The sequence below is a fragment of the Grampus griseus genome (assembly GCF_964374135.1).
Source record: "Grampus griseus genome assembly, chromosome: 7".
NCBI classification, from domain to species: Eukaryota; Metazoa; Chordata; class Mammalia; order Artiodactyla; family Delphinidae; genus Grampus; species Grampus griseus.
In genome coordinates this window covers 85537044-85550001 of record NC_139001.1, presented here as the reverse complement: position 1 = coordinate 85550001, position 12958 = coordinate 85537044, and the positions used below count along the sequence as shown (strand labels likewise).

General features: G+C 36.8%; 1 protein-coding gene across 3 annotated transcripts in view; it reads right to left on the bottom strand.

The window, feature by feature from the left end:
• The window catches only part of GTDC1 (glycosyltransferase like domain containing 1), a gene marked incomplete at its 3' end in the record, with an annotated part of 383897 nt that overhangs the window by 265623 nt on the left and 105316 nt on the right, over window positions 1–12958 (bottom strand). For all 3 annotated transcript variants that reach the window (XM_082658781.1, XM_082658780.1, XM_082658782.1), the window contains exon 3: window positions 11323–11526. In XM_082658781.1, the coding sequence (XP_082514907.1) occupies window positions 11323–11501 (179 nt within the window). In that variant the 5' untranslated portion in view covers window positions 11502–11526. The remainder of the gene's footprint in view (window positions 1–11322; window positions 11527–12958) is intronic.

Sequence of the window (12958 nt, the reverse complement as noted above, 5' to 3'; positions counted from 1 at the left end):
AATTTCATTCATATTGCTAATTCCTTTACCATCTACCATTCCTACTATCATTATTCTCATTCAGAATCTCACTATTTCTATATGAGATGTTAAGAATCCAATGGCCACCTCTACCCTCATCCATGGTCTCCATCCTGTATTGCTGTAATACTTGTCCTGTGCAGTTTTCCTTACCTCACTCCCATGTTTGACTGCAATACTCACCGTGTTTTACCTGCAAAACATTGTTCAAATCAAAGCAGTGCAATTTTAAATAACAGCAGTGCAATCTTCCTTTTGCTCTCTTGCACTCGGTTCACGAGGTTTGGATGAGGTCGACCCCAAAGTGGCCATGTGACCCTGGACTGGCCAATCATGACATTAGATGACTTTTGTCACAGTAATAAGTTCAAAGACCATAAGATTTAAAAAAAAAGTGCTTTCACTCAATCTGGGACTTTGGCTACAACTGCCAAGAGTGGTACACTCTTTCAGATAGGGTAACTAAGCTGGTGAGATATAGACTTAGCTCTGGGAGAGATCCATTTGGAGAGAGCCAAACCAGAGGAAAGCAGAGTCAAGAAAACAAGAGGCCTAATCACTGGATCCAGCTTTGCCTGGAGTCAACCCCTCTAGGACTTTCAGTTATTCAGTTATATGAGCCAATACATTTTCCCTTATGTTTAACTGATTTTGAATTGGGGTCTATCATGTGCAACTAATAGGGTCCTGAGTAATAGAGCCATCAAAGGATACTCATAACCTAAAGCAAAAGCTCCCTAAATTCTTAACCTTGAATTCAAGAATGTTCATGAACTAGACAAAATCCACCTTATCCTCCCAACCTGATGTCCCACAACTCCTCCTAACTCAGAATATGTTTGTGCTAAACCAAGATTTTAGAGATTTCCAAACATTTCCCAATTTTCCTACATTAATACCTTTGTTCACAACACTTCCTTCTTCTACAGCACTCTTCCACTTCACCTCTATTAAAATCTCTAACATCTTCTCAGGAGGTCTACCTCAGAATTTCCTGAATGAGGATTAAACTCCCTCCTCTGTACTTCTTTAGTGAATGCTACCCTCTTTGCAGTCCTGACTCTTCTGTGTGAGGTCTATAGTAACATATTCAGTATTTAGTGTACATGTCTTATGTTCCATGCCCTGTAGAGACAGATAGCTAACACAAAGGTCAAGCACCTTCTCTTTGAAAAGGCAGATATAATCATGACATTCTGAGGCTGGAACAGAAGATCCAAACAAATAAGTCATATCAGAACAACTTAAAAGATATAAGCACTACTGGAAAGAATTATTGCTCAAAAGTCTCTTAACTCTATAAATAAAAGTAAATATTCAAGAAGATACACAAACAAGATAAGGAAATAATTTCTGTATTAAATGAAGCAGTGGTTGATAACAAAGTTGAATGAGAGACAGAACAAATTTGTCTTTTGTGTTAGAATTCTTTAAATCTTGATCTTGATTTTAATTCCTTGTTTAAGACATCATAGAACTCAGTAGAAGAAACCAAAACCTTTAGTTACAGATGAAAAAAATAAGACTCTAAGGTTAAAAAACATGACTTTTCCAAGGCCAAACAACTAATTGATGGCAGAGTTAGGATTAGAACCTAGAACTGCTGATTCCCCTACTACAGTATATTGTTTCTTTCCAACATGAGTGATTTATATTTTTTATAAACTCCTTTATGTATATGTACATTTAAATATATCTTATTGAAGAGTATCTGAAGATGCATTCTTGGACAGAGTCTAGACCAGAGACTACAAACACAAAGGCCCAAATGGACCAGTTAAGTAACATAAATACAGAAGCAGGTCAGTATAAAACAATGGCAACTAGTTGTATTTGTGACCAAAACAAAGAATGTCTATCTGTCTTAAAAGCAGTAAAAATTAAAAATGCTTAAATAATTGCAGCGGCCAAGCTAAATACTTCTTCGGGACAAATTCTTATCTCTCATTTATCCTATAGCTTCCACACCATATATTAAAAGGCCACTCTTCATGGGTGGCTATTGCCAAATCTAAAAAGCCTTAAATATAATCATGTGAAATTTTACAAAATTATCTCACACATATGCTAGATTCTACAAAGTTTCCTGAACTAAGAAACATTTTTTTTCCAGAAACATTTTTATACAGGGGAAATTCCAGAAAAATATATTTTCTATTATCAAAATTTACATAACAAATGATGACTGATATCATAGTATGATTAATACAACCCATAAGAATAAGTGAGTAAGTGTGTAAGGAATTCTTTAGTTTAATCCCATAATTCTGAGGCCCTTAAATGTCTCTAAGCAGTCTCTGTGCAGAAGAGACGATATCCCTGGACACATGATACTGGTAGTGCTGAGAGCTGAAAAAAATAAGCAAAATTAGCAAAGTCAATTACAACCATATTTTGTTTGTATTTTCAAACCCACAGATATGAAAGCATTCATTCAACCATATTTACTCAACAGCTACTATCTGCTAGGAAGCAAATTAAGTACTGGAGATAAAAATGGTAAACAAGACAAATATGGCCCTTGTCATCAGGGAACTCACAGAATAATGAAAAAAGAAAAAAAATAAAATAAAATAATTACAAATTATATGCAATGTAATTAATATACATTAATTTAGGATGCTGAAATAGAGGGCTTGTTTTAGACAGGCTGATCAGGGAAGGCCTCTCTGAGAAGGTGAAGGATGGGAAGAAGTAAGCAAAGGTGTGGGGAGGGGACATGAGTTAGTGTTACCAGCTGAAGGACCAGCAAGAAGCAGCAGCACCTGAAGCAGGAAAGAGCTTGACATTTCAGAGTAAGTGAACAAGGCCAATGCCGCTACTACAGCACATTAGTGAGATGTCAGGGATCAGAGATGAGGTTGCAGAGGCAGGCAGGGCCCTATGAGCCCTATATGTAATCTGGATTTTTACGTACGCAAGGTGAAGTCACTGATGGTTTTTAATCAGGGATTATTTAATCCAAATTACTAGTATAACAATTGGATATACAGGCATTAAATTTTCTTTCAATCAACAGAGTTTACTAAATGCTTACTAAGTGTCAGCACTGTACGTCCACGTTTGTCAAGTTTGCCTTTACATCACCAGTGCTCGCATAGGCACTGGCTCTGGACGTAAAAGTTCTTAATACATGCTGATGAAGGGGGAAAAAATGGAAACAAGCTTAGAAAAGAACCAAAAGATACCTAGTCTGGTCAAACCATCCCACCCTCCTGCCCTCTCTCAACTACATGTATTCAGTCACCAGGAATTTCTCCTCAAAAGGGAGTGTTAAATTTTGATGATCAGCATGAGATGGTGAACAAAGAGAAATATAGGAAAGACTGCTTACAGGAAAAAATTTACTAAAATATAGGATTATGTTCTTCAGAAAGACAGAAGAATGAAAGGGACATGTATGCTCTTTTGTAAGCACAAGACCTGATTCAGCTCCCGCCTTCTGCCTGCAGTTATCTTTGTGGGCTGGCTGGTCAGGAGGCCAGCAGGTCCATCATGTGAAAGAACCACAGAGTATAAACAAAGAAGAGATGCACAAGAATTGGCCATTTAATAAACAGGACAGTGTGTCCAAAGATGGTTAGGAGGCCAAATCTGATCCCAAGGAAATAGGTGAGCATGAAAGCTTCCCTAAGAGGGGAGGCTTAAGAGAAGGGAAGGGTACCAGAGTATCTGCACCATAGCTTTAGAAGCCCTGAATACAGGATGTCAGACACTCAGACCTGTGCACACCCTACACAGCTCCCAAAGCAAACATATTTCATTGACTAAGACCTTAATAAAAGCAGAAACACTTTCTCAAATAAACAAACAAATGTTGGGAGTGGAAGTGCAATGAAAATACCTAAAACAACTAGATTAGAAGCACTCTAAGATCAGACTCACAGTTTCAATTGTTATGTGAAAAATAAGCATGTGACTTCTAAAAGCAAAATTATGAAGGTGCTTACTCTAGAGCCAAAGCATTTTTATACAATAGTATGATTTTGCATCCATTTAAGGGTGTTTGGGGTTGTTTTGCTCTTTCCATTTCCTTCATTAAAAATAATGATTTTCTCTCCTCTGTAAAAGTGTAATAAACATCCAGTTTGTCTTTTAAAATACAGTTGTCAAATTTCAAAGGTTAAATATATGGGAGATTTATCCTATAGGTCTTTAAGGTACAGAGTCTGTTCAAAATAATAACTTATATCCTGATGCACTGTTACCTGGGGGCTGTATAGAATCTTAAATGTGAAATTTTATTTTATTTTTAAAATATGCTAGAAGGAATATTAAAAACATGCACTTGAAGTTCCACTGTTGTGCTTCACTCCTTGGAAGCAGTGGGTTCACAGTGTTTGCTACTAAGTATACAAACACTTTTGAACTAGCAGTTGATGGTGAGAATAAACTACGAACTCCATAACATGAAAAAATTTTTTTCTTGCTACTGGAATACTTTACTTCTTGACAGAACTGAAAAAGAAACACAAAGAAAACTGGAAAAGATAAAGTCTGGAAACCCTCCTTTAGGATGCTTGTGACACAGTTTCCAGTTTTGCAATGAAAGATGTGTTACAGTAATTTAAAAGTTAGTCATTCATGTGCATGTGCATGTCTTTGTATATGAGAGAGAAGAGAGTGAGAGAAAAGAGAGATAGGCAGAGAGAGACAGAGAAACAGAGACTGACTGAATGGTTAGTTATTTGGTGTGCAGTATTATACTATTTCTGTGGCATTGGGGTCAGCTACATTTTCAACATAAAAGTCCAGATGGTTTTATACTGTCAATCAGAGGAGAGTTCACTGAGATGTAATATTGTGAACAAAGCGCTAAGCACTGTACAAATACTGGAAAGCTGCTGTGTGCACTGCCTAGACACAAGAGCAGATCGGTAGAAAAACAAACCAAAAGAGAATCCCACAATTAGGCAGTATAGGATAGGGAAGCTGGCCGGCTGGGCAACGGTGACAAGGAAACTCTCGGCCAGTTCTCATAAATGGAAGAGTCACATATGGGTCAGACTATGGGATGCTGCATCGTACCTAATGATAATATTATTTACGCAGTGTCAGAACATCATCCAAACCCCAAGAACTGTACGCAACTGGTAATGATATAAGGGCAGTGAGCTGGGCAGTACTGGAATGCTGTCTCTAGCCAAGTTCATAAACCAAGTAGAGAACTTCACAGTATAGCAGTTTGAGGGTAATTTGGTAATGGCAGGTACTGAGCACCACAAACAAGAATGTTATTTTCATTCATGAGTTTACCCGAAGATTTTAAAAAAGCATCACATGTAGCATTTATTTGGATTTAAAGAAAAACCTCAAGAGGAAAATTCAAATGACATGTGACTTCTATCGCTAAAAGCTAAAGAGAAATGTGATAAGCAAAAATGAAAAAATCACATTCACAAACCTAGAAAGACTCTTGGTTCCCAGATATCAGCCTCCAATAAGTTTCAAGAACTATATCCCTTCTCAAGACCCCAAGAGGCACCACCACCCACTTCTAATAGAGAAATCTAGTAATATATTTTTTCATCAAGAGGTAGTCGGGCTTAATTTACTTAATTAACCTACTTCAGCAAGCTAATGAGATAGCATAGTGGTTAAAAGCATGGGCTTAAAAAGAACGAACAGTGTATGGCCTTTGCAAGTGGCCAGACTTGAGCTCAAATCACGTATCTACTATAACTAGCTGTGTAACCCAGTGCAAGTAACCTGACTCTAAGCCTGAGATTCTACCTCTGCTAAACCAGGAAAACAATATCTAGCTTCCAGGACTGTAGAATGTCTACTACATGGTAAATGTTCAATATGTTAGCTATTATTACTATTATTTAAATCCATCAAATCTTACCTTGGTTATAGAGATGCAAAATGACTGCCCTTTGTATGCCTAACAATACTTCACTTACCTACAAATTCTTAACAAGTCATCACTTACTTTTATATTCCCAACTATGATGCACAATAATATAAAGATGTCTTCATGATTAAGATGGTATTAAATTACTCAGAAAGGTACATTTTAATAAAATGATGTTTTATTACTAAAGTATTATTATATCATTCAGAAAGTTATATCTTTAACAAGAGGTAACAATTCAAAACAAGATATAATTGCCAAGCAAAGTAACTGAATTATTAATTTATAAAAGAATTGTTTGAGAAACCACCACCTTCCTTATTAATTTACCCATATTCACTAGTTTAGCCATCTTTATTCACAAAGGCTAGCTAAAAACATCAAACATACATAGGTACTTCATATCAGTTAAAAATGTTCACTCTCCCAAAGAAAGTTATGCTTAATGTTTCACAGCAAATAGTTCAATTAAGAACAAAAATAAATAAATAAATCACAGCTTCCCTGAAAGAGAATCTGCTTAATGAAAAGACACAGTCAAGGTACCATTTAAGAAAATGGCAAATCATAACAGAATTATCAACAATCAAATATCACCTTAAGCTTGAATTTCACTTTATACGTTACTTGACCCAACTGAACTTTCATTCAATTTATTTTCTATCCAACTATTTGCTTTCCTTGCCCCTCCTTAGATATTTAAAAAAAAAAAAAAAGGTCAAGGGTTGGGAGTAGGGAAGGGAGATATCATAATGATAATCAACACCAATTAGGACTAGTATGGCTACAAGAAACAGAAAACCTAAAAAACTAGACACTTGATCTCATGTAACGCAAGTCTGGAAAGAGACAGAGAAGAACTGGTGTAAACCAACCTGCACGAGGACCCAGCCTCTGTCTATTAATGGCGAGATTTTTAGTTAATGTAACAACAACTTTAATGATTATAGTCCCATTCGGATTTTCTATTTCATTTTGAGTGAGGTGTTAGAAGTTATGTTTTTCTAAGAAATTATCCATATTGTCTAAGTTTGCAAATGTATTAACATAAAATTATTAACAGTATTTCCTCCTTTTTATTGATCTGTGTCATATTTGTAGTTATACTTTTTTCACTCCAAAAATGAATTGTGCCTTTAAAAAATAAATAAAGCATGCCTGGATTTATATCTGTTTTATTATTTCAAAATCACTAATTTTAGTTTGTTCATCTTCATTATACACACACACACGCGCGCACACACACACACACACATATATGCTTTCAATTTCACTATTTTTTACTCTTTTTATTGTTTCCTTCCCAGTACTCCTCCTAGATTAAAGTAAGAGGGGCCCTGCCCTGGGCCAAGCTTTAGAAGGCACTGCATATCACAATTTAAAAAGACAATAATAAAAATAAATTTATTAAAGATGATGTGGCTGCGACTGTCAATTTAGATGCAACCCACGTTGTGATATGCAGTATGTTGACTATGACTCAGTTCTATTTTTTAGTATCCATTATAATTTCTTCTGTGACCCATGAATTATTTAGAATTATGCTTTTATTTCCTGACTTACAGGGTTTTTGAGGAATCTTTGTTAATGATTTCTCTCCTGTTCACACTTCAGAATGATTTCATCTGAGGAGGCGGAGATCACTGGCGGAGGGCTACTGGGGCCTGCTGCCTGCACTGGCAGAGCAGCTACTCCCCCAGGCAAAAAGGGCTGCAGAGACTGACAGCAGGAAGCTGGCCAGGGCACACAACAAGAGAAAGGTGAGAGGGATATGGATGGGGCACCAACAACCTCTGCTACTCTAATCCCCAGGCAAGTATCTTCATTCATTTCCAATGCACTCTTCCATTGTTTCGTTCTTATAACCTCCTTTCTTGGCACCAAAGATGGCAGCAATAACACTCTTTGGCACCTTACTTTTGGTCACTTGTCTTGGAGAGATTCCAATAAGAGGACACAGAAAGCTTCCTAATTCAGGTTAATGCTGCACAGTATTTCATTTCAAGAACGTAACATAACTCAGTTAACCAGTCCCCTTTGTGAAAACTACGCAGCCACGGCTTCAAAGCAAGGTGACCACTCTAATGTCCAAATCCCTCTCCAGATCCTCTCTTACTCTGCTCGGCTATGAACTTAAAACGAAATTTATTACGTTTTACAAAACATAGCTAGATGTTTTAGGAACACAGGGTTTTCAGGGTACTAGGTAGCTATAGCGTTCCAGCCTTTCATCAGCCATTTATGGCAGCTCAGGTGTTTTGTCCTCATCTTGTCATCTGCTAATTGTATACATCATAACCACAGTGAAATGCAGAGAAGGGGAGATGGCTTTCTCTTTTTATAAGTAAAGCACAAAATAAAATAGAAAAAAACTTAGTTGGAAGAACCCCCAGAAGTAATCTACTTAAACTGAATTTGCCAGAATCCAGCACTAGCTTCAAGGAAAACTGGGAAAATCTGGCAGAGAACGGAATCATCATGACCGACTTAAGTCCATCAAGCTTCACTCCCAGGGGCTGGGTACTTAGCCACGCCAAAGAAAACTAATTCTGTTAACAAGGAAGAAGGGCTGTTAGGTGGGCAATGATCAGTATCTGCCACAATACCTCAGATGGAATGAAAATATAACTGTAAGCATCTGAGAGTGAAAAAAATGATTTTAAGTAAGAGCGATTCTTTCAGTTCAGTAAAGATATTGCAGAAAGAAAGAAGAACGAAATATCTTTGATGCCTACTCTAGGTATATTTTAAGAAAGTAGAAATGCTTGATGCTGGGACAAATGACTCATACATTTCAGAACATGAAATTTGAGGCCCATCCTCAGAAACATTTTTCTGCATTTTGTGAAGTTTCCAGAAGGCAAGGCTTTAATAAAACCTAATAATTACCAAACTACTTTTGAGAAAAATAAATTGTGGAGCTTTTGTAATCTATAATAAAAATTAAACAGCTCTAAATGTGAATCATGATGTATTCTTTTCACTGTCAAGATAAAGCAGAATCAAGCTGATTAATTAGACTGGAGCATTTATTCTTTTAGTAATAAAATATTACCCAGATAACGCGCTTATAAAAACAATGACTATGTGTACAGATGTTGAAAAAAAATAACCTGTGTACCTACATTCAAGGTCTTTCTTATCAGACACATTCCTCCTAGTTCAGAGTAGTTTTTGCATGGCATGCAATATTGGTGCTTAATCATTTTATCTTTATGAATTTTGGTGATTTCATTTGACAAATGTACCAATAGAGTAAGTAAATAGAAATCAAGAACTTTTCATATCTTTAAAAGTCTCCACAGAGATCAGAATTATCTGGTGTAACAAAACGTCATTCTTGCACTTCTATCTAGGGTTGAGTGAGCATATTTTTTAACTTCGCATGTAAGTTTTCAAGCTGCTGCTGTTTTTTCTAAAAGTATTCAGAAAGGTTATTTGGTAAAGAGTAGATAAGTTATCGTTAGTCAAATATAAGTGTAAGTTAGACTGGTGAGGTATATGTTTTAGTGAAGTCTGATTAGATTAATAAGTACCATTAACTGCAGCTTAAATGGCTGAGTTTGAAAAATCACAGATACCACTGTTAGGACCTGGAGGTTATGGCTATCAGAGAGTAAAACTTTATATTTTATGATACCATCTTTCAGAAATCTACCTCCCAAATAAGACTGCTTCAAAAAGCAATGTGATGTTTTACCTCAAATGCTTCAGACCTCAAACGGAGTGGGGAAGCCACGGGCACAGAAGTGTTTGTTTGCATGCTATCCACACACATATATTTGTGATACAAAATTTCCATTCCAAAACACTGCGTAATCAAAATGAAATCTAACAGCAGATACAGAAATAGTTTGTTTCAATGCTCAAATCATTGTAGAAATGTATTATATCATTTGGTATGTATGAATGTATTATATCAAATGGTAATGTTAAATGAAAATGTGCCATAAAGCCAACTGGATTCCTTGACCTTAAGTAATATAATGCAATTGGTGCTGAGAAAACACAATTAAATGAGATGTGAAAGCAACTATAAACAATCAATTGTAGCACAGCAACAGTGCTAAAATCCTGTTTAGCACTGTTTCAAGGCAACGACTCACTTGTCATTGCCTTGAAAACTTTTGTATTGATACATGCACTGAAATTTCTAATACTACTAGTGAATCCACAATACTCACTTGGTGATTATCAGAATATAAAACATTAAATTATGTAAGGAAAAATACACTTTAGATTAGAAAAATACAAAATTCTCAATATGCCCCCAAACAGCTTTTACCTTTATAATCCCAAGCAACATGACTTGAGTGCTCACTGCTGTTCCATCTGACAATCTGAATTCTCAGAGGCGATGCATGGCTTTTATACACCAAATGGGTTATTTTCTGAATCCCCAAAATTACTACTAAGAACAGCAACCTACATTTAAATCTCAAGCTGCTCTCTCCCTTGTCTCTGCCCTACCTTACAAGCAGCAGCAGATGGAAATGGCTGCTGACGCCAAGGTGAGCACTGCAGCTTGCAACGTGCCCTTTCTCTAACAACCTAGCTGCTCGAACTCCATTCATTATCAGTCTGGCCCTCCCGACTCCTGCCACCACCAATGCAGTCCTACACAGAGGGGCCCAGAACGGTAAGAACATCGGATATGTAAACCACAGTAGGATAATCTTCCACTATTTAACCATCAGGAGACATATGGCAGTAAGGATATTCAGGAGGATTCCATTCTACTGTTTCCTTAAAATGGAATCGGTATTTCCCATCCACACTTTTCAGTGTGACTCGTAAGCCCTTCTAATAGGTCTCCCTAGTTCCCACTTCCTAACAATTCAAAATTCAAAACTGAGGCCTGTGTCCCCCAAATCTATTCATCCTTCCAGACAAAGCAAAGTTGACCAACACTACAAAGCGACCTCCAATTTGTCACAGTCAAAATCAACTTCTCCCCTTTTCATACTCTCATGACACTTTAAAAACTACTCATCTCTGAATAGTCTTTAAAGCCTGTAAGGGCACAGGCCTTGGTCATATCCATCTTTCCAACATTAGCTCCTAGTACAGAACAGACACCCTAAAACAGCATACTCACTAAAAGAGGCATAGGAGGTTATGGAAGCAAAAACCAAATGTGCACAGGATCAACTCTCATCTCAGGCCAAAAAATGTCATCATACACCCACACGTGCATGTGATAAAAGCACAAGACAAATGAGAAAAGGCATGCAGGCTCTAAATGAATCCACTTTCCTACCGACCAGGTGTCCTCAGAGTACAAATGTAGTCGGCTGCTCTGTTGTCGCTAAAGGAATAGCTACTGTAGTCATTCTGACCAATTCCATAGTTGAAGGAAATCTCACAGAGGCCAACAGAGAAGCAACCTCCTTAGAACAAGTACATTTAAAACAGGCTGGAGACGCAGCCTGGGCTCTAATTACCTGTAATGCTCACTGGCAGGAATATTCTGAGAGAAGTACAAAGCCGACGTCCGTGCTCTCCAGTGCCATTTCTTTGCAGGAAGGGTATAAAGAACACAGTGTTCTAACTCTTCTTGAAGCAGATCCACCAGTTGTTTATGGGACCCTCCATAGAATGCCTCAATGATGAGAATACTCATTGGCCCTTTCAAATCTTCACAGATTCTAGATATTAAGCAAAAAAAATTTGTATAAATATTTTCAAATAAATATGTTAAAATATTATACACAGAAAGCAAATAAAGTCGTTTACAGACAAATTACTTTTTTAAATAGGTTTGTCCTGCTTTTTTAAAAAGTATATAACACTTGAGGTTTGTACTTTGGAATCAATATTTTTATACCATTCATGTTAATAAGAGGAAATAAAGATGCTTTATTTTTCTGATTTCTGTTTTTTCATGTTTTAAGATTACTTCCACAATGACTCAGTTTTTTCCCCTACCCAGGAAGTTTAAAGTTCTCTCCCGCTGTGATCACTCACTTCCTGGCTGGAACGGCTATGACCCTGACTCAGTAACCTCAGCACTGGCTTGGCCTAGAGCTCTATCTAGACTTGGACAGTCACTGAACTCCTGTCCTAACTAACACTTTCACTCCAAGAGCCCTTCATTTGCATGGGCCTTTCCAGTTCAGGAATTCTCTGATTCTGGAACTCTCATATTAATCCATCTTTAAATTCATCAGCTACCAATGCCTCCAACGAATCCATATTTAGAAGACAGCACACTCATATTCAAATCTCTATTCTCTAGTGTTAAAAATCTTTAGGATACAATTTCTTGAGACGTTTGACCACTTCCTCAGTATTGTCAATATCCCCCCCCAAAGGAAGACCGAAAAAGTAGGGTAAAGCTGTATGCTTGTGAACCAGCAAAGTTTCTACAACCTTACTTTAAACAACAAAGGCATTAAGAGCGATAAAGTAACATTACTATTAAAGATGTGGTAAAACTGTCACCACAGAGAATCGGCTGTCAAGCAACTTTTTACTTTAATAGTATCACTATTGTTGAAGTGCTCAGTGAGATAAAAATATATCTATGAATGTAAAAACTTTTATATATTTCAAATTATATGCTATTTCCTGTAAGAAGTAAATAAGAAATATCACTTGGTACATAACAACTACATCGTTTAAAAATATTCCAGATGTTTGAATTCTCCTTTATGACTTAAGTAAACACCACTCGTTCAGCAAGCATATTGCTTTCCTTAATAATGTTGTTCCACAAAATTATTAGTCTCAAAAACTCAGTGATGCTCCTAACTAAGAAAACTGTGCTTTACCTTGCTCAGTCAAAGCAATGCCTGCTTAAATTGCCTTTCAAAGCAAAATGTCTCAAACGGTTCTCAAAGAAATGACTGAAGTGAAAAAAGCTTATTTCTTGATGTCTTAAATCTTCCAATAAGCATTTTTGGGGAAAAGATACAAACACATACTTCACTTATCTGTAAAATAGGAAGCAGTGCTCCTCAGGTGGAAAAAGTATGAGTCCTGGGGTCAGGGAGATACAGGTATGAAGCTCAGCTCTGTCATGTCCTAGCTGTAGGGCCTTGGACAAGCTACCTAACATTGTAGGACTTAGTCTCACCT